Source organism: Petromyzon marinus, chromosome 71 (genome assembly GCF_048934315.1).
Source record: "Petromyzon marinus isolate PM22_M1 ecotype Great Lakes invasive population chromosome 71, UKy_Petmar_22M1.pri1.0, whole genome shotgun sequence".
NCBI lineage: Eukaryota > Metazoa > Chordata > Hyperoartia > Petromyzontiformes > Petromyzontidae > Petromyzon > Petromyzon marinus.
The window spans coordinates 1,912,264-1,935,799 of record NC_133737.1 but is presented as its reverse complement, the minus strand read 5'-3'; the positions used below and the strand labels follow the sequence as shown (position 1 = coordinate 1,935,799).

At 44.5% G+C, this 23,536-nt stretch overlaps 2 protein-coding genes across 2 annotated transcripts in view; both read left to right on the top strand.

The window, feature by feature from the left end:
- The window catches only part of LOC116957231 (uncharacterized), a 34,950-nt gene extending 14,398 nt beyond the window's left edge, over nucleotides 1-20,552 (top strand). Inside the window, exons 4-5 of the mRNA XM_076055609.1 lie at nucleotides 7,854-7,862; nucleotides 12,011-20,552. Of these exons, the coding sequence (XP_075911724.1) occupies nucleotides 7,854-7,862; nucleotides 12,011-13,487 (1,486 nt within the window). The 3' untranslated portion in view covers nucleotides 13,488-20,552. The remainder of the gene's footprint in view (nucleotides 1-7,853; nucleotides 7,863-12,010) is intronic.
- The window catches only part of LOC116957256 (uncharacterized), a 631,244-nt gene continuing 609,956 nt past the window's right edge, over nucleotides 2,249-23,536 (top strand). Inside the window, exon 1 of the mRNA XM_076055392.1 lies at nucleotides 2,249-2,377. The gene's annotated coding sequence lies outside the window, so the exon portion shown is untranslated. The remainder of the gene's footprint in view (nucleotides 2,378-23,536) is intronic.

Here is a 23,536-nt window from a genome sequence, read left to right as displayed (position 1 = left end):
TAAAGCTCCTTGACAAAGGAATTAGCATAGAATTTAGCATTGAAATGGCTGAGTGATTAGCTTGTGACTGGTCCCAGAAATGGCTATGGCTATGTTAAAGTTAAAGCTACATAATCTTCCCAATGAATTCATTGCCGTATACTTTTGCCACCGGGACATGTTTCTTAATTGCCCTTCATATGAATTTTAAGGACTTTTTCCTATCACCATATATGTTCGCGTTATTCTAAGGAATTAATCGATTATTCTGTTACCCAATTTAACAACGTGATCATTGAGGGTTAAATGTATGGATCGATGAGAAGAACATCTCCAGGAGTACTGTTTTGACAATTCCAAGCATAAGAGTTCGCATATTAGAGTATTATGTTTTTGTTTAGAAATTAAAATTGCTTAACACAGAAGTGTTTGAGTGTTTCTTTCCTAAGTTCATGCGTAATAATCTTAATTATAAGAACTGTATCCTGCGGTGAGATTTGAATTTGGAGACCTGACATAAACACACTAATACATAATCGGTAAATGTTAAAGCGAGAATAATTGTATTATACCAAGTAATAATACGAACGTAGACAATGAAGCCGAGCTTAATCTAGCATACTTACAGCACACCTGCATCACTTCATACATTAATTGTATTATCCCGATTGGTAATACTACTCTCGACAACGAGGGAGGGCCTAATTATCATAACGGCTCGCATTAACATAATCGCACACATTTGCATAAATTAATATGATTATCTCTCTAATCAGCATAATGTATGCGCATACGTGTATAAATTAACATAATTTTGGATAATTATCCATTTTTTATTTCATTTAATATTTATTATTTTCATTAAATTTCCAATACCTGGCATATACAACAAAAGGCAGTTAATCATTATGAGCTAACTGGGTTTTTTTTTAAATACAACAGTAAGGTTTGAAGCCTAGCTATATCTTAAACCTCAGGATATCAAAATATAACTTGAGAATAAGAATCACGGATCCCTGTCAATACAGACTGGGAACAAATGTTAATTAAACCCTCGTAATATCCGTGGTAACAACTATGGTATACCACAAATCTTGGTTAAACATGAACCAAGTCAGTATGCAAGTATTAGACCGTGGGTCATTCAGAAGAGACAATGCGAATTGTCAATCACACACGACCAAGATAATGTTTTGATTTAAAGCTTTCGCGACTGCAGGGATTCATATTCTTGGTTCTTTCGGTAAAGTCACGTAGGAGGAAACAAAATAATAAAAATATAAAACAATAAAATTCTCACGACGTTTCGACTGCAATACAAGCAATCAATCATTTATAGACGTGTGTTTGTACACACGTCCATAAATGACGTCACGCGATTTTTGACCCCCCCCCCCTTCGTGACACGACGTCACAAAAAGTCAGACCCCCCCCCTCAAATATGACGTCACACAGCTTTGCCCCCCCGCCCCCGCAAAAAAACCTAAAACATGCTTCAAATCGCTTTAAACTATTGCCATTTTAGTGCGTATTTAATGTGGCGCTACACTCTGGTGTAGGAGAAAATATTTATTTAAAAGTCTATTTAATTAAATAGAACGTGTTGTCTATATTTAAAGTTGCGCATTTTGATGTGACGTCGCCCCCCCTCCCCCCTCGTCACACATCGTCACAAATGTCTGACCGTCACAGTTTGAACGCACACACTGTATACACAGTTTGTACACACACACTTATACACAGTTTGTACACACTTATACACAGTTTGTACACACACACTGTATACACAGGTTGTACACACACACTGTATACACAGGTTGTACACACACACTTATACACAGTTTGTACACACACTTATACACAGTTTGTACACACACACTTATACACAGTTTGTACACACACTTATACACAGTTTGTACACACACACATATACACAGTTTGTATACACACACTTATACACAGTTTGTACACACACACTTATACACAGTTTGTACACACACTTATAGACAGTTTGTACACACACTTATACACAGTTTGTACACACACTTATAGACAGTTTGTACACACACTGTATACACAGTTTGTACACACACACTTATACACAGTTTGTACACACACACTTATACACAGTTTGTACACACACACTGTATACACAATGTTCACGTTGTTGAGCTCACGCACACCAAAGGGTCAATGTTCAATAGAGGGATCAATGGAATAGGAATCTTAATAAACTTGAACTCTAACCCCGCTCTCTGACGTCACCACTGCATTACCTCATCGGCGTGAGGGGGGAGGTGTGTACCCCGCTAGTGACGTCATGTCACCTGCTGCCGCGTGACGTCACGAGACACCAGGAAGCTGCCGTACACTACGCGCGCGCTCACTGTGAGCCGAGGTGAGAAGTTCACATCGTGGTTGTTGTTGTTGTTGTCGTGTTGGTGGTGGTGGTGGTTGTTGTTGTTTACCCAGGTACAGCCTCGCTCCTCTCTCTCTCTCTCGTAGGGATATCAATTGAGTAGCAGCGAGTAATGGAATCGACGTCCAGGTCGGAACATTACAACGCGGGGCCTAGCCATGCGGGGCCTCGCCTCCTACCCATCGCCTGATTGCACTTGCTTTAATTCTCTGCTTCGACTCACACAGACATTGACTTTAGATACACACACACATCGACTTTAGATCTACACACACACATTGACTTACACACACACATTGGCCTACACACACACATTGGCCTACACACACACAGACATGGACTTTAGATACACACACACATCGACTCACACACACACATTGGCCTACACACACACAGACATGGACTTTAGATACACACACACACATTGACTTACACACATTGACTTACACACAGTGACTTACACGCTCACTTTGAGCCATGCACACACATGGACTAACACACACACAGCGACTTACACACAGACATATGGCGTTGCCTGTGCAAAGCATACACAGACACACATAGACTTACACACACACGGACTCCAACACACAAAGATCCCCCATATAGCCTTAACAGACTGTAGGGGCAAGTGCTCTTAGCGAGCACCTATGAAGGCCGGAACGGTACACGAGAGGGTGGGTGGCCAGCACCACGCCCGACCGCCTTTGTCTCCCCAGTGGCGATGTTTACACACCGCACCAGGTACTCATTTGAGGCTGAGTCGACCTAGGGGAGGACCGGGACCGGTTCAGATAATCGTCACTGGTGTTGGCCGTGAGCGGGAATCGAACCCGGGTCGCCAGGTTCATAGCGCAGCGTAGCGCTAACCGCTACACTATCGCTCCCCACACACACATCGACTTACACACACATCGACTTACACACACATCCACTTACACACACAAAGACTTACACACACATCGACTTACACACACATCGACTTACACACACACATCGACTTACACACACATCGACTTACACACACATCGACTTACACACACATCGACTGACACACACACATCCACTTACACACACACACATCGACTTACACACACATCGACTTACACACACATTGACTTACACACACAAAGACTTGCACAGCAATCCCCGATGATGCCACAGCTAGAGCAATTGTCTCTCTCTCTGGCGAGCCTTAGCGAGGAGCAGTTTGAAAACAAAAGTCTTCCCAGTACTGGCAGGTGCGTCAAGGGGGAAAAAAAGACTCAATTTGTAGTCTCAATGTCTTCCAAGATGTTCGTGTGGGCTTGACTTTGTGCACGCGTGAGCCTTGGTTAATTTTCGTGAGTAAATTTACGAAGCCGTTGAAGCACAATGGCATAGGAATAGGTTTTACCCTTTTAACTGGCACAAAAAAATTGACACCTTTATTCAAGGCATCATGTTTGCAATAACCACAACACAAGCAGTCAAAATGCAAACAAAAAAGACAACTCTGATAATAATATGCACTGTCCTTGAATTTGATTGGTCCACACCCGAGACAGCACAATAGCATATTTAACGTAGGGCCTCTTGAGCAAGGGCATGCAGGTTGTCCGTGTAGGGCGTTGGTAATCCCATAGACGCGAGGTATTTAGCACCAATGCAGTGCAGTTTGTCCTGAAGGGGGATGAGGGCCTGTTTGAAGGTCACATCAGAGAAGTTGACGTCGAGGTTTGTATTTTGTCATCGAGCTCCGTGGAGGATGTCCTTACTCATGCCCTCTTTGTATATTTGGCAGAGTCCCCATGGGGTTAGATGGGCTGCAAACTTGAAGAATCTTGCAGAAGATCAATGTCAGTTGGGAAAGGGGACTGAGCATCAGAAGCTTCTGTCATAGCTTCATGAAGATGGTGGAAGATCTTGCACAGGGGAGGGCAGTAGGGAACGATCCAGCGGTTGTGAACCTTAATTAGCGAGTTAGTGGCAGGTCTGAGCGTTGTTTGAAATCCACCATGCTCAGTATTTCTGTGAAGATATAGAGGATAGCCATCATGGGCCAACTTGAGCGTCTTTCAAGTAGTTGCATGGATACCTCTTGGTACAGCTGTGGTCTTGCATACATGGCGCATTTGGATAGAACTGGCCACATGGGCCATGGACCGTTTGGTTGCAGAACTCATAACAAAAGGGCAGGGTCTTGATGAAGGTGAGGTAGCTCAGTACTGATAAATGTGTCAATGTGAATTGCATGAATTGTTTCCCTCATCCATTGGGAAAAATGAGCATGAGGAAGAGGACATTTTTGCCACCCAATGGTGTGCAAGGTACTGCTTGTCTATCCAAAGACGCCGCCTTCGTTGGTCGTAATAAGCATCAAGAGGCAATAAACTTTGAGTTTGAAGACCCTTGCTAAGATGTCATGTCTGTCTGGTGGCTTTTGGTTTGGATAAAGCTGGATCTCCTTTCATTCGGGATTGCAAAGTGAAGGTGATGTAGAGATGGGGCGTGGCATGTTGGCTGATGTACGTCATGGCATCTTGAGTCTTCTCATGCATGTATCTTGGTGGAGCTGTGAAGGATGAAGGCAAAGCAACTAATCTGCCCATATTGTGAGCGTTTGTATCTCCTTCGGCATTGATGGCGTCCCAGAGATGAGCATACTGTTCACACGCAGTCGGTTTTGATTCAGTTGAATGCAATAGAAGGCGCTCACTCTCAATGTTGGCATACTAATCGACAACATACTGGTGAAAGAGGTTGGCGCACCATCATATGCAGTTTCCTCCTCTGTCCATGATCACGAAAGAATAGAAGTATTTTTAGCGAAGACAGTTTTGAGAGGATGTCTTTGTCCTGCAGCTTTGTAATTGGAGGAATGTTGACGTGGTAGGCACCTTGGCCTTGCGACAGGACAATGTGTTATTGTAGGGCATCGCATGCTCTGTTATTGTCAGGAAATCGTGCGATGGTGTTTTCTTGGTATGGAGGAACAATGTCCCTCCGGCAATGTTCCTCACCCACCGTAAGAAAGCAAGGTCAACAATATTTGGGGCATTGAACCTCCCTGCGTTCTCCCCGCTTTAGTGAAAAGTAAAGGTGCGGTATGGCGAAATAGAAATGGATGATGTTCCCACCAATGTAACAAAACGATAGACGAAATGCAATGGGCTGTAGCTAAGAACGTCCAATGTATTTAGCAGTATAACATTTTGATCAGCATCGCAGTACTACGTATGAGTAAATAGCGTGAGGTGAGCAATCGAAACAATAGAAATGCATTGAAGAATTAAGCTGTAGTAAGTGTAAATGAAAGAGCATCAGTACGCACAGGTAAGTTGAGAAGCAGGATACAGTCTAGATTATAGACTGCCAGTACGCCGACTCAATGACATAAGCACAGCTACAGTCGACATAAAAAGCTGGCAATACAGGCAGCAGCTGAAAAAGCAGAAAACAGTCGACATGAAAGGCTGTGGCAGTACGCTGAGTGAGGTAAAGAAGCAGGCAACAGATTATAGACTGGCATACGCTCAATGGTCAAAAGGAAAATTATCAGTGTAGATGATAGAGTGCCAGTGCACTGACGTTAATTAATCAACAGGCAGCAGGCTACATCACAGACTGGCATTAGAGCATCGCAGCGTCATAAAAGCACAGCTAAAAAAGGCAATATTTAGCAACGTAATAATGAAAAATGAGTTTTGTGCACACAAACATGATTGTAATATCTGGCAACGTATTTGTTTAATAATAATAATAAACAATAATATTACAATAATGGTATATAAGCGCTGTAATATTAATATCTACGGACTTCATAGCAGTAACTGCACGCATCGTGTTGGGAGGGGGGGGGGGGCGAAGAGGACATCACACTGTGAAGAAACAGCCGCAGGTTTATGTCTATATTAATTGCATGTTAAACGCGTTAAAGAAAATGTCCCCCGTGAGCTCGACCGAACGCTCATCACTTGACAGGGTTCGCCCCCCTCCCCCCCACGCAATTGTCGCCAGTTGGTACGGTCGAGCTCGCGCAATAAGTAAATAATAAAAATTGTAATGGCACGAAATCGCTCATTTTACTAATTAGAGTTTACGGATGGGAAAACGGAATAGCCTATTCCCACCGCGGGGCTTAGGGCGTGCTGCCTGCCAATTTTTTTTCGACGTCAAGCCCACCGTTCGAGAGCCAAATCCCTCGCAAGCGCACGCGGCGGAGACTTTTATATGTAAGATCTTGGTGGGCTCAACCCAAGGGTAAGTGGGCGGAGCTAGAGAAGGAATTTGCATGACAATGTGAGAGAGATGAGCACGTCAATGTGAGACGGTCCCAGCCTCCAGAGGTGGCGGGGATCCTCCTGTGGCTGGGCTGCCTCACAGATATTTAACCTGGTGATGTTCTCAGAGAGCCGGAAAAAACAGCTGACATCACAGTCAGTTAAGACTTTACTTGGGTTAATAACGTCCTTCCAATGATTGCTCAGTTTGTATCCATCTTCTCGGTTGAAGTTGTGTCTGTGTTTATATATCTGGATGGCTTCATGAACACATTTTTCATGATAGCCGGTGGGTTTGCAGAGTACCTTCGTCTTGGAAAAATCTCTTTCGTGTGAGCCCGCAGCTTTAAACAATGATCGGCAACGGCAGAGGTATTGGTCCTGCGTGTTTCAGATCTCCCTTGTGTTCACGAACACGGTCCGAGACATGTCGTTTCGTTTCCCCAATGTAACTGCTGCCGCAGCCACAACTCAGTTTGTAGACACCAGGGTATTGCATGTCAGGAATCACATCCTTTACAGATGGGATCAAATCACAGATTTTGTGTACTGTGTTGAAACAAACCTAGATCTTGTGTTTCTTTAAGATTTTGGAAGTATTTTTTGTAACCCCTGCTATGTATGGCAAAGTGATGGTTTCGGTTGGATCCTCAGATGGTTGTCTCCACATTGCTGGGGAGACAGCTTTGCGGATTGTACGGTCAGAATATCTGTTCATCGTGAGGGCTTTGGCACTGCCTTACCAACACTTACTTCACCTGGAATGGTACATTCTACAAACAAAATTAGGGTACCCCAACGGGTTCTCCCTTATCGCCAGTGGTAGCGAATGTTTTCATGGAGAAATTTGAGACAGATGCCATCCAGACATCCACCCTATGTCCTTCCTTGTGGAAGAGATGCGTAGAAGACACGTTCGTCATCTGGCCACATGGCCTGCCAGCACTGAACCAATTTCTCAACCACATCAATTCTATCTTGATTTGAAGCTTTCGTGACTGCAGGAATCCATACTTTTTTGTTCTTTCGGTAAAGTAACGTTGGTAGAAATAAGAAAATAAAACAAATCACGACGTTTCGAATGCAACACGAGCGATCTTCATCAGGTGGGACAACCACGGCAAGAAAATGCTGAAGTCTGCAGGAGAGCTGCCGTGGCAAGAGGTTATATAGGTAAGAGAGGGGGGAAGGAGGCCTAGCCAGTGAGCTGGAGCACGTACACCAAGCCCTCAGGATGAACGGATATTCTGACCGTACAATCCGCAAAGAGGGTTCATCATTGGGTCTTTCTCCCTTTTCAAAGAAGCTCTCCAACAACGTTTGTTTTTTTACTCATTGTGGCTAGGGGTTGGCTCGTGGGCTTACCAAAACTGTGACTGAGACAAGTGCGGAAAAGTGGCGTGGACGGAAGTGGTAAATAAAATAATGGGCGGGCCATGCGCGGACTCGCCGCTCTCACCTCCTGCTGTGCTGCCCGGTTCCTAACAGGACACGGACCGGTACCGTTCTGCGGCCCGGGGGTTGGGGACCCCGCTGAGTTAGAGCGTCTAAATATATGAATGGTGTCGGTAACCCCGCCACCACCCAACACAGCCAACTAGTAAGGGTTGTCACGTCAAAAGAACGTGGCAAATTCGTCACTAGTACAGCACACCGGTTGTGTGTTGGATAGCCAAGTCACAAAATTTACAATCAGCACGATGTTTCGCCAGTAATTATAACCAGCTTCATCAGGCGACAGCCAAATGTCGTGGCTTGGCTCTGTAGGAATACAAATCGGCTCGCTGGGATTATAGCTCAGGATGCTAACCGTAGGACTACCGCTCCCCATTCAAGCACCAACATCTAAGATATAGTATTTTTTCAGTACTAGCTAAGTTACCCGGCTTCGCACAGGTCTCAATAATCAAACATTAAGAGTAATGTCTTGCCATGCTTTATCTTTATAGATTTATACTAATTTTTTGTCTTGGAATATTTTTTGTATCCGGTTTCTTCTTCTTTATTTCAATTGTATAGTTTATTTGGAATACAGTACATTACTTAATTCATATGTGATGTCAAATTTCGTTGACGTTTACTTAACGCCATTACTTTGGTAAGGCTTAAGTATTGAATATCGCGCTTTTATCTTTCGCGCAGCAATTTCCAAGAACGTAACCTCCGCGAAATTCAAGGGGCTGCCGTATCTTCTGTCTATTGACTACAGCAAAGGTGTACGGATTTTCAACAGAAACTAGATCTCTGCATTTTTAATTTAATTAAGGCCTGTAGTACCATAAAGAGGCTTGGGGCTTTGGGTTATTTGTTTTCAAATCTATGCCTCTGTTCACATTATTTGAGGATTTGTATGATTTTGGGCAGGACAGTCTTTAGCTGCGTGACCAGGAGTCGGAGCCATTTCCTGTTCAACTTGGCTTGTGACAGAAATTCACTCTGGCCCCATGCATTACATTACATAGCATCTTCAATATCTATGTAGTTTGAGAATCTCCAAATCGTCATATGAAAACCATTGCATTCGTTATAGTTACAATGATACGCTCATCAATGCCTGGTTATAGTTAAGGGATCGTTCCCTGCTGGTCAACCATGTTACATCTGCTGATGATTTGGTAATGGCTACTCAGTGAGATGGAATTAGGGAATCTTGTTCTGTGCCTTGATAATTCCATCATGAAATGGGGCCTTGCAAATGTTCCACAAAAATAAATGACCTGCCTGGGAATGTCATGTCATACAACACTGCACCTGCTCAACTCTGCATGAATAATCAGGCAGTTCTACAAGTCTTGTAGGTGCTCCCATACCTGGTTAATGTGTTCACAACCAGCTCTGGTTTGGCAGCCAAAGTCTCACTTCAAATTAGTCGAGCAGCATTCTTTCATTAGACTGTGTAACTCTGTGTGGAAGGTGCCTGGACTTTTACTCCGTACTAAGCTTTGTGTGTCCATCGCTAATGTCTAGTCCGTCTGAGACCATCCCTCTCCCTGCCATACTGGCATCGCATCCGCCCCTCACCCTTCATCCTGCGGATGTTCGACGCACAGGATGGCACCACTCAGCCAATTCGAGTTGGCCTGACTGAGTTACATGGGTCACGAGGTCACGAGGCGCTTGTTGGTGAGCACAACCCCTGGGCCCTGGCTCTAGGGGTGATATCAATATAGAATATATGTAAGGATGCCCCCCCAATAGACTCCCTCTGGAACTCTACCAGACACCTCCCACTGGGCGATGACCCCAGGGCTTGCCCCAGGACACGCTGGCGGGACTATGTCACTCGGCTGGCCTGGGAACGCTTGGGAATTCCCCAGGATGAGCTGGAGTCTGTCGCCAGGGAAAGGGAGGCCTGGACCGCCCTTCTCAGCGTACTGCCACCGTGACCCTCACCAGGACAAGCATTTTCAGAAACTAATGGACAAAGCTGTGATTCTTCTTGGCCACAGATATTACTCTGTGGATTCAAAATATGAACTTATTTAAATGACCGTCTGTGCTGGCTTATACAGTGAAGGCTGGCCTGCCTATGATTCATCCTCTCTTCAACCAGTTTATATTCTATTTAGAAGCTTACAGACCCTTAGATATCAATATAGAATATAATCTTGAGTTTCTTTGGCAGGCGAGGCTGCATTGGTTTGGTCATGAATCCCGCATTCCCAGACACTGCATGATCAACCAGCTTTTTGTCCAGATATTAGGGGCTGATCAGGCGAGGCATTGGCTAGAGAAGAGATTGGAGGATGTGGAGGTGATCGGACCTGCCGATGACTGGTGCCAGGAGCGGAGATCGGCCTCTGTGGAGGAGGCCCAGTGAGGTATGCTTCATGGCAGATAAGAGATAGTTGCTCTGCAATAACGATGAGGTCGGAAGAGCAACGCCCACATGAATAATAGGTGGAACGCTGGGTTCATCAAACCCAGCAAGACAGTGGGGAGCACAGCTGGTTCTTCTGTCAGTCATGCCTTGACACCTGGATCATTCCCATTACCTATTGACAAGGAATCCACACTTACATGGCCTTAAATTGCACCTATCACGGCATTAGCACTGGGAAAAGGTTACTTGCAATTCGTCATGAATGTTGGATGTTTTGTTCGTATAATATGTTAATGATCCATGTGAAATGTACGTGTATTTAAGAGTTTATCTCGCAGTTATTTCACTGCATTATGAACTCGACAATTAGTTTGATTATCGCCAACAGCAAACATGATTGATAACACTGTGTAACAAAAAAAATTGTCCCTGCGTAGTAAGTGTTATTTTCTAATTGCTTATGCCTCAAAAGTACAGAAAATGGCTATTATTCCCCACAAACTTTGCCTTTGTGACCAGGACAGTGATCTTTTGAAATGTACCTATTTTCAATGAGAAAACGTGCGCATTTGTGTCATTCCTTTACGTAAAGTCCTGGTTACAAAAGGAAAGTTTGTGGGCATGACCAATAAAAAAATAACACTAGCCATCCGGCGACAAAAAAAAATCGTGTTACATAGTGTAAGTGAAAGCTGAACTTATTGTGGGCCTCTGCTATGTTGATTGATCTTAAATTAAGTACATGGTGAAGTGAGAAAGCATTAATAATGAGCAGATGAAGGTGGCCAGGCATGGTTCTGGACACACCACCACCTTTTTACCATGCCAGTGTGTGACGATGTCAAGTTTGTATTTGCAGTAATGTATATTAACGATTGAACATGGAGGTTAAATCAAAACAATAGTTTATTTTAATTTTCCTCTGGGACTTTTTGTAAGGATGGAAACAGTCAGGAAAATATCTCAGCACATATGCAGCTGAAGTTAGATCTGTTCATCCGAGCATTAAAGCAAATCTGAGCCTGGATTCCACCTCGAAGTTTCGATTGAACATTAATTTATGCATTTCTGCATCATACAAATAGTATTATTTTCAACACACTTTGCTATTATAGCTGAATTCTTCTTAAATATTCCTTTCATAGCTAGACAGCCGAAATTGTGTGCTTGGAATTTTGGGTAAACATTCATTTTGAAGATACTAGGGCATCCAGGAATATTTATGACCATTGGCCCTCTCATTGTGTGCCTGAACAGCCGGCGTGATGAATTGGGGAATAATTTTCACTGTATCATGAATATATGAATAAGTATAGATGTGTAAGTCATGTGTGACTGTATATATGCATTCCTCTGTGTCTTGATACTGACGTAGATGGTGTGGATACATTTTTATGACTGCAGCTGACTCTTCCTCTGACGCTTCCTCTTCAGAATTGGTCTGATGAAGCAACGGCACTCGGCGCAGCTCGGTACAAAAAATAAACAATGCGACCAGTGTGCATACAGCACGGATAGTACTGGAAGTTTGGCACAGCACAAGAGAACGCACACAGGAGAGAAACCCTTCAAGTGCATTGTGTGTGAGAAGGCATTTGCAGAGTCATCACATCTTAAAAGCCACCAGAGAACACACACGGGAGAGAAAACCTTCAAGTGCAGTGTGTGTGAGAAGGCATTTGCACGGTCATCAAATCTTCAGATCCACCAGAGAAGGCACACAGGAGAGAAACCCTTCAAGTGCACTGTCTGTGAGAAGACATTTTCACAGTCGTCAGTTCTTCAGAGCCACCAGAGAACACACACAGGAGAGAAACCCTTCAAGTGCACTGTCTGTGAGAAGGCATTTGCACATTCATCAGGTCTTCAGATCCACCAGAGAACACACACAGGAGAGAAACCCTTCAAGTGCACTGTCTGTGAGAAGACATTTTCACAGTCGTCAGTTCTTCAGAGCCACCAGAGAACACACACAGGAGAGAAACCCTTCAAGTGCACTGTCTGTGAGAAGGCATTTGCACATTCATCAGGTCTTCAGATCCACCAGAGAACACACACAGGAGAGAAACCCTTCAAGTGCACTGTGTGTGGAAGCGCATTTGCACGGTCATCAGATCTTCAGAGACACAAGAGAAGGCACACAGGAGAGAACCCCTTCAAGTGCACTCTGTGCAGGAAGGCGTTTGCACGGTCATCACGTCTTCAAACACACCAGAGGACACACACAGGAGAAAAACCCTTCAAGTGCACTGTGTGTGAGAAGGAATTTTCACAGTCATCAAATCTTAAAATACACCAGAGAACGCACACAGGAGAGAAACCCTTCAAGTGCAGTGTGTGTGGGAAGGCATTTTCAACTTCATTTTATGTTAAAGCACACCAAAGAATACACACAGGAGATAACCCCTTCAAGTGCAGTGTGTGTGAGAAGGAATTTTCACAGTCATCAAATCTTAAAAAACACCAGAGAACGCACACAGGAGAGAAACCCTTCAAGTGCACTGTGTGTGGGAAGGCAATTTCAAGTTCATCTGATCTTAAAAGGCACCAGGGAACACACACAGGAGAGAAACCCTTCAATTGCACTGTCTGTGAGAAGGCATTTTCACAGTCATCAGTTCTGCATCGACACCAGAGAACACACAGGCATCAGAAGATCGCCAAGGAGTGTAGTCTGAAATCGACTTGTGAAAGTCAAAGTGCTGCAATGAGCCCATCCCTCCTGAAAAAAGAACCAGAAGTGAATTCCAGCTTGGACACTATGAAATGTTTCAAGGTGAAATTTGAAGAGGTGACGGTGAAGAGCGAAGAAGTGAAGGTGAAATGTGAAGATGAAGATTCAACTCCAAAATCGGACCTTCACATCAATGGAGGCAACGTGAAGCAGGAGGAGAATTCCGACTGTGAGGCAGAGCGAGGCAACTCCCAGCAGTTTGTGGAAGTGGAGGTGTGGGTGGACTTCTTAGACAATACAAAGTCAAATGGAGACCCTGTAGATGTGTAAGATTGAGACAATGAAGCCCGAATAGATTCACCTTTGTCACAGGCCTTTAATGAAAATAACTCCATACCTAGGTTCAACCTGCACAGCAAGAGCGCTCAGTATTTGTGGACTTGTGGGTTGGGTAGATCTTTAACTAGGGGATCTGAATTCTGATACCTGATAGAATTACACTAAAACAACCATTTTATTTTCACAATTGGTAATATACCCCTAGATAATTAAGCCGAGCCTAATTTAAATAAGCATATTTTAATCAAATGTCATTTTTTTCAGCTGCCACAGCAAGAAAAAATTATTGCTGTGGTTTTCACACCTGATGATAATTGTAGCAGTCACGAAAGCTTTAAATCAAAATTAATGAATACTTGTCTGATTTTGTGTGTACATGTGTAGTAGTCATAGATGGAGACGGAGTCGTAGTAGGAATTAAACTTTTATTTATATCCTTAACGATTCCCTAGGTCCTTAACACGAAGGGGTAACGGTTCCTTTTACCCACAACCTAGGGAGGTACAGCCTCCGGGCTAGCTTACTCTAGCCTTGGGTCGAACTACTACTCTAGCCCTCCGGCTAGCTGGACCTAGGGGAGGCTGACCCACCGCTGGCACCGGTGGGTCTTTGACCACTGGCCCGTCCAGACCCGGCCCTGAGAAGGACGTCGGGCTGAGGGAACTTCAGGGCCCTAGCCTGCTGATCACTGGCACCGCACTGAGCCCCGACCCTCAGAAGGACGTCGGGGTTTGGGGTCCAGGATCTCCTCTTCAGGCGGCTCCACGGCTTCGGCTTGAGACGAACTGCCTCCTGCTCTCAGGAGCCCGCCTTTTATACCATTTCCCACCGAGGGGCGGGGGTTCCGAGGGATCACAGATCCCTCGCAGGCCCCTCCCCTCAGGAGAGGTGCTGGTCACAGGGAGCCCAACAATCTGTGCTTGTTCGACCCCACTTTCTGTCTAGGACCAGGGTTCTGGGGGATCCCATACACACACACACTTCACAGCCTCTACCCCTCAGGCGGGGTCTCCATCAGGGTTATGAATGACCTCGCTCTGGTAGTTACTGTGTAGCATGTGCGTGTTTACAGAGTGACCACCACACATGTAACATTTTGTCTATACGATCTTTAACAAAAATAACGCGAAGTTTAACACTCAATTCCTAGGTTCAACCTGCAGAGTAAGAGCGGTCAGTCTTTGCGGACCTGCGGGTTGGGCAGATCTCTAACTAGGAGCCAGAGTCAATAAGCTCCCAAGCATTCACTACGTTATAATAATACTAATATTAGCATGTATATGGTGCTTGCTTAATCACCTCAGCAACTCGGAGTTTTGTACCACATCTCATCACAAACACTCGAAGAGCACGCCGTTTAGCGTCCTCTGGTCTAACACCGTTTGAGACGAGGCTCAAAAGAAAGCTGTCTCTGGTGTGGACCAATCAGTTTCAAAGACAACGCCATCATATTATCAGAGCGTGTTTTTTGTTTGCATTCTGACCACAAGTATTGTGGTTAATGCATCGACGTGATTCCTTGTGAGAGGTTTCAGTTTGGTGTTTTAACATCTCGACACCTGTTTCCAGAAAAAAGTAGAAAACCTATTCTCACTCGAAGAGCATGTTTGAATATACAGTAAAACCTTGGATTGCGAGCATTATTCGTTCCGGAAACGTGTTTGTAATCCAAAGCACTCGTATGTCAAAGCTAATTCCCCCATAAGAAATCATGGAAACTCAGATGATTCGTTCCACAACCCAAAAATATGCATGTAAAAATGATTAATACAAAATCCCTTTTTATATTTTTATTATTTAAATTTAATGTTAAGTAATCGAATTTATAAATTAAATTTAATCGTGGCTGGTGTGAGGGAGACGAGAGAGAGGAGAGGAGGAGGGTTATTGTGTAGGACGACTTTCACTGTCACTAACTGAATCACCGCCATCTGTTGGCGCAGTGGAATGCGACTCTAGCAAGGAACCTATCCCAATGACACTCGCTTTTGCCTCCTTTTGAGGATTTCGCGGAAATGTGACATTGCATTGTCGTTAAACAGATTCATCGCTTAGTGTTGTGACCACGTGTATACTGTTTACAACAGTACTATAGTGTTGTGACCACGTGTATACTGTCTATTACAGTACTATAGTGTTGTGACCACGTGTATACTGTTTACTACAGTACTATAGTGTTGTGACCACGTGTATACTGTTTACTACAGTACTATAGTGTTGTGACCACGTGTATACTGTTTACTACAGTACTATAGTGTTGTGACCACGTGTATACTGTTTACTACAGTACTATAGTGTTGTGACCACGTGTATACTGTTTACTACAGTACTATAGTGTTGTGACCACGTGTATACTGTTTACTACAGTACTATAGTGTTGTGACCACGTGTATACTGTTTACTACAGTACTATAGTGTTGTGACCACGTGTTTACTGTTTACTACAGTACTATAGTGTTGTGACCACGTGTATACTGTCTACTACAGTACTATAGTGTTGTGACCACGTGTATACTGTCTACTACAGTACTATGGTGTTGTGACCACGTGTATACTGTTTACTACAGTACTATAGTGTTGTGACCACGTGTATACTGTTTACTACAGTACTATAGTGTTGTGACCACGTGTATACTGTTTACTATAGTGTTGTGACCACGTGTATTCTGTTTACTACAGTACTATAGTGTTGTGACCATGTGTATACTGTTTACTATAGTACTATAGTGTTGTGACCATGTGTATACTGTTTACTACAGTACTATAGTGTTGTGACCACGTGTATACTGTCTACTACAGTACTATAGTGTTGTGACCACGTGTATACTGTTTACTACAGTACTATAGTGTTGTGACCACGTGTATACTGTCTACTACAGTACTATAGTGTTGTGACCACGTGTATACTGTCTACTATAGTACTATAGTGTTGTGACCACGTGTATACTGTCTACTACAGTACTATAGTGTTGTGACCACGTGTATACTGTTTACTACAGTACTATAGTGTTGTGACCACGTGTATACTGTTTACTACAGTACTATAGTGTTGTGACCACGTGTATACTGTCTACTACAGTACTATAGTGTTGTGACCACGTGTATACTGTTTACTACAGTACTATAGTGTTGTGACTACGTGTATACTGTTTACTACAGTACTACAGTGTAGTGACCACGTGTATACTGTTTACTACAGTACTATAGTGTTGTGACCACGTGTATACTGTTTACTACAGTACTATAGTGTTGTGACCACGTGTATACTGTCTACTACAGTACTATAGTGTTGTGACCACGTGTATACTGTCTACTACAGTACTATAGTGTTGTGACCACGTGTATACTGTTTACTACAGTACTATAGTGTTGTGACCACGTGTATACTGTTTACTACAGTACTATAGTGTTGTGACCACGTGTATACTGTCTACTACAGTACTATAGTGTTGTGACCACGTGTATACTGTCTACTACAGTACTATAGTGTTGTGACCACGTGTGTAATGTTTACGACAGTACTATAGTGTTGTGACCACGTGTATACTGTTTACTACAGTACTATAGTGTTGTGACCACGTGTATACTGTTTACTATAGTACTATAGTGTTGTGACCACATGTATACTGTCTACTACAGTACTATAGTGTTGTGACCACGTGTATACTGTTTATTACAGTACTATAGTGTTGTGACCACGTGTATACTGTTTACTACAGTACTATAGTGTTGTGACCACGTGTATACTGTTTACTACAGTACTATAGTGTTGTGACCACGTGTAAACAGTATACACTTATCAAGTGAAAAATTTGCTCGTCTTGCAAAACACTCGCAGACCAAGTTACTCGCAATCCAAGGTTTTACTGTAATTGCCTTTTACAAAAAATTATATTGAGAGTAATTCTGCCTGGTTTTTTTGTAATTTGATGGGGATGTAGCCCTGGGGCACGGAAAGGGTGAGTCACACCCTCTGCCTCCTGCCTTGCCACGCAAAAGACAACTGGAGGATAATTACTCATAAGCCTGATGGGGAAGTCATAGAATATAATAAAACCTGCAAACCCAAGGAGGGGGCTTATGAGATTCTGCAGGAGATCCCCATTTGACTTAAAGAGAAGACTGCCTTAAAGGAAACAACCCCACAATAAAACAACCAAGACTGAAACAGCAAGGGTCACGAACCTTCCTTGGACAGCACAATCCACCCAAGGACGGTTAATAATTATGAGCTGACTGGGGTTCTTTAAATACAACAGTAAAGTTCGAAGCTTAGCTGTATCTACGTGGTGACTTTACCGAAAGAATGATAATAAAATAATAAAATAAAAATAAGACAAAATTCTCACGACGTTTCGGCCACAACACGAGCGGCCTTCTTCAGGTGAAAGAACAGAACTGTCGGGACGACAGTGCTTCAATGAGTGCTGCTGAGATTCGTGGCGTCTTTTAAGCTCGGTGATAGGTGTGAATGACCTTAGAGTCGCGGCATCTCTTCAGGATCCTTCAACAGACTCCGGGACAAGAAAGCTCAACTAATCGAGTCTCTCACCTTCATGAAGAGATGCCGCGACTCTAAGGTCATTCACACCTATCACCGAGCTTAAAAGACGCCACGAATCTCAGCAGCACTCATTGAAGCACTGTCGTCTCGACAGTTCTGTTCTTTCACCTGAAGAAGGCCGCTTGTGTTGTGGCCGAAACGTCGTGAGAATTCTATTGTCTTATTTTTATTGTATTCTCATTCTACGTGACTTTACCGAAAGAACCAAAGAAGATGATTCCCTGCAGTCACGAAAGCTTTAAATCGAAATTTATATCTTCAACCTCAGGATATCAAAATATAACTTGAGAATAAGAATCACGGATCCCTGGTGATACAGACGGGGAACAAAGTTTAATAAAACCCTCGAAATATATTTGGTAACAACTATGGTATACCACAAATCTTGGTTAAGCATGAACCAAATAATAGTTATGAAAGTATTAGACCTAGGGTCATTCAGAAGAGCTACAATGCGAAATGTGTCAATCACACACGACCAAGATAATATGTATTCCACGGGATCAAAGCCTCGCCAACCGCCTTTGTCTTCCAGTAGCAAACAGCACATGGTAGCGGTAAATTATGTATGCAGGGGGGCGCCTCCCCTAATATATCAATTACCACGCAATAATTCAAAACCACGACGCGAGTGCTGTGAACGCTGCTCAAAACGTACTTCAAGTCACTTGCAGGGTCAAAACTGCGGAAAGTGGTACGGTACCAAGCTATAAGAGGTGAATAATATTTTATTTGACTTCCTACCCGTGATGAGAGAACGGAATTACATGGCGACAGCAAGCACACACACCCCGTGCACAATAGGTCACGACTTCAAAGGCCACAGCGCCCCTTTTTGAGAGAGACTGCAAGTCTGATGCGAAAAAAATGTAACACTTCCAGCCCGTGATGGGAGCGTGGGGAACGCTACCCAAAACGTGAACAGAAACATGTCGGTGATAAAGAAAATCCGGACAACAAAACAACCCCCAAGCGACTTCAAAAGGAAAACAGCTGCCCCTTTGTGAGAAGAAAGAGCCTGAGGTGGGAAAAAATTCAGATATGAGCAAGAACGCAAGAACAGAAATCAGTTACTGCTCAAATAATTGCCCAACTGCGACTGTGGAGAAGTCCGAACAATCAAGCACATCCTGGCGGTACCGCTGAAATCCACACTTCGTCAACCACATCATTGGACTGGATGAGGAAGCTTTGCATTAATTTGTGACGCTCATTAAAAACTGTTGCTTTTCACAATGCCATACGAAAGACGAAGTACTGGGAGTGGCAGGGTCCAGGGATCGCCCTCGTGACTGGAAAATTGATAGGGAGCGCTGCATCGGCAGAAGCCACGCATCACGGAAAGTTTTTTTTTGCGTCATTAAGAGAGGCTTCCAGCCAAGGCTGGTGCTCGCAGTATTACAATACAAACGTGGGGGCGGGGGGAGTGCTGTAACATTACTTTTCCCGGTGGCGAGGTCGCTGTGTACAGTCAACACATACGATCATAGTGACAATCGTTCCAATTGTGCTCCGATCAAAGTCAACCCCTTCTAGCGAAAGCTGGTGCAACCACTCACTATTCGTGAGAGTGCCCCTTCAAATCGCAACCCACAGGCGAAGTTTAGTTGAGGGTCGGATCGGAGACTGACACGGAACGATCTGTAGCGTGTCCTCTGTGCAGCATGAGTCGTACAGACAACTGGAAGAGGACTCTTTAAGAGGGGATGGGGGGGGGAGATGACAGGCGCTGTCTCTCCAAGTCGCTCCACAGTCTACAAGGACCAAAAGTGTCTGGTGCCAAGGGGGGTGACGCGCGGCAACCAGCGGACGAGCTGCGAGCGGCGCCTGGCGACGGGATGATGGCGCGCATCTACGGAGACGTAGCCGGACCCATCATCCCTGCCAGTACGGGCACCGCCGACAGCGTGACCAGCGCGCAGACTCGGCAACCACCCCAGTGGTGGAGAGAGACTTGACGAAGCAGCCCAGAGCGCCTTGTGTTCAAACACGCCGACCCAGCGCCCCTGCTGGGGACCTGAGGAATTTTGTCGGTACAAGTTGTAGAGGTGTTACGGGAGGGTGTGACACGCGGTCGTAGGGCGGTGGCCACGAACCACGTCCGCTACGGCCACCACCCTGGGGGGACCGTGGGGGGGACGCTGTGATCCCTCCCAGCCACGCCCCTCGGCGAGGGACAGTATAAAAGTCGGGACCCGGAGGAGCTGAGGGGGCAGTTCGACTTGAGCAAGATGAAGAGCCGGTGAAGAAAGAAGATCGACTAGCTAGATCAGGGGTCGGGAACCTTTTTGGCTGAGAGGGCCATGAAAGCCACATATTTTAAAATACATTTCCGTGAGAGCCATATAATATTTTTTAACACTGAATACAACTAGATGCGTGTATTTTTAACTAAGACCACCAATTTTAGAATATAATAAGTCTCTGAATGTATTCTTTTTAATAACGTTATACCAACAACCAATAATAAATAAAATACTTCTTACTATTAATGCGACTTCTGGTGCTGCATGGTTTTGCTGATGGCTTTGTAGTCTGGTTGATACGTGGTGAGGTTAAGCTTCATGCAGGCGTTGAGGCTTTCATCCGTTAAACGGGATCATAGGTTGGTCTTGATGTTTTTTAGATGTGAGAACGACTGCTCACATGAATACGTAGAACCAAACATGGTCAATACAGCAATACTCACGCTGCAGTGTGTGGTATGTGACAGGAAGCGCGTTCCATGTTTTGACAATCAGCTGGTCTGCGGGGTTGAAGTTTTTTCATTTCTGTCCACTTGTGTTTGCTCGCCAATTCTGCTTGCTGTCGTTCAAGTCTTTCCATTCAGTGACTTGAGCTTATTCACCCACATGTGGAATCCCTCCCCGTAGAGGCGGTTAAATTTCGATTTAAAGCTTGCGTGACATTGACAGCAACAATGTCTACATCAGATTGGGAAAATGTAGACAATATGACTACCTCTTCGGCTGCCACTATGTCGACCAAATGTAGGGACAATTTAATTTCCAAATTCAATCACCTCTCCAACAAAAAATCGGATCCACACACCAAAAAGATAGATGTTAACAAAGTCTTAATTAATCGCAGTAACAGTTCCATTTCTGATAGCCTGAAATCCGTTCGAGACCAATTCCGCGACCACATCAATTCCATACACCCAGCCATTAGATTTACCATGGAGGTCGAAAAAGATGGCAAGCTACCTTTTTTGGATGTCTTAATTAAAAGGAGACATGATGGTTCAATGAGCCACTCTGTCTACAGGAAAGCTACCCATACAGATGCTTACTTGCAACCGGATTCCCACCACCATCCATCCCAGAAGAACTCCCTCGTCAATACTCTATACCATAGAGCCCAATGCATTTCCGACCAGGAACACATCAGTGAACTCAAGCACGTACACCAGGCTCTCAGGGCTAATGGTTACTCCGACTACACAATCTGCAAAGCCATCATTCCAGTCATGAAGAAGGATCCTCTTGTGGAGCCACTCAAAACCATCACCTTACCCTACATTGCAGGGGTCACTAAAAAGATCTCCAAAATCCTGAATAAACACAAGATCCAGGTCCGATTCATCACAGTACATAAAATCCGTGATCTGGTTCCATCTGTAAAAGGTGCTGTTCCAGACATACAGTACCCGGGCGTTTACAAACTAAAGTGCCTCTGTGATAGTAGCTACATTGGAGAAACCAAACGACATATCTCGGACCGCATCCGCGAACATAAAGCAGACTTGAAACACGGTAGAACAAACTCCTCTGCCGTGGCAGATCACTGTTATAATTCAGTGGGCTCACATGACATTGACTTCCAAGACGGAGGTTCTTTGCAAACCAACCGGCTACCATGAGAGATTCGTTCATGAGGCCATCCACATATACAAGCACAGAGATAATTTGAACCGAGAAGATGGATTCTGGCTTAGTAACCATTGGAAAGATGTTTTAAACCATTTCGGTTCTTAATTAATTGTATTTTACGAGGACCTTCAGACCGCAGCTCTTTCACTGGCATTGACTCTTAATACCTCTCACACCACAGTTAATGGTATGGTTTACAACATGGAGTATAACAGCGCCTCGCAGCTGTCTCCTCCCTCCTCCGTTCCGACCATGGATGGACTCGTCTGTCTGAACGGGGCTCGTAGCTGTCCGTGGTGCTGAAGTTGAGGGTAAGAATCCACCCATTTTTTTGCCATATGGCATTGTGATATAAAACGACTTGTTGGTAGCTCAGCTGATTGGAGAATATATAGAGTTTATTGATAACATTGAGGTAGTTTATATTTTAGTTTTTATTGGTTTACTATATGGTATTCATTATATAGTGTAGTGTATACCCAGTTACTGTTAATAGCTCAGCTTATTGAAGAATATATTGAGTACATTTAGTATATTGATGTAATTTAGACTTAGGTTTTTTCACATTGGTTTATTGTATGATAGTTGAGTTGTTGCAGCCCCTTTGGCGTCCATGTACTAGGTGCCTCTGTGGATGTGTAGGCTTTGACTTTAACATAGCTATTTCTATGACCAGTCACAAGCTAATCCCTCAGTTATTTCAATGCTAAATTATCCTATTTGATTTGTACTAGGTGCCTCTGTGGATGTGTAGGCAGTGACGTCACTGACGCACGTGTTGAAGCCGCAAGTGTGCAATGGGGATGATTTAAAGGGCGGTGGGGCGGGTATGCGGGATGATGGGTTTTAGAACGAGTATTGCGGTACACTGGCGGATTAAAGAAATGCTTTAATCGTTCTCCGGCTCCTCTACGCAATGATGAACACTGGCGACCGGATTCGCGCGCAAACTCGGCACGACGACGGAGGAACGTCGGTCGGATTCGCACACAATGGTCGCCCCGATATAGTTATTCGCGCGCACATCTCCGTGTTACGACGAGCGGACTCACGCCACCATGCGCTCTTCCCACACTCGCAGAAACCACACGAGACGGTTATTGCTCACTAACGATTTATTCCCGGTGTGACTTGGATTAACCACGAGGTGACCCAGAGCTAAAATCGGTGTAGGAACTACACTGTCACTCGCCAGTCTAAACCCAATCCACCCCACCTCTTTGGAATTTCTCTCTCTCGTGCTCACGATTTGACCCGCACGGAGCTCCTGCGGTCCAGTCCTCGCTGCACTGCGACTCGTCGCACGGACGTTCGAGTGGCCGGAAAGTCGACGGCCCCGATCGCTGGCTTGAGAAGAACACACGAACTGATCATCGCCCTTTCCTCTCCCATTTAATTCTCCTCTACATCAAAGGAACCCCTCGGCTGATCCGGCGGCCCTCACGGCCAATCGGATCGATGCCCCGTCCGCATCCCTCTTTACCCATCAAAGGGGCCGCCGCTGGGCTGCTGAATTGGTAGGGGCGTACGAGCACACTTGTCCTGCCAATCAGACGCTTTACCCTGGTGCTCACGCAGATCTTTAGCCAATCAGGCGCCTACCC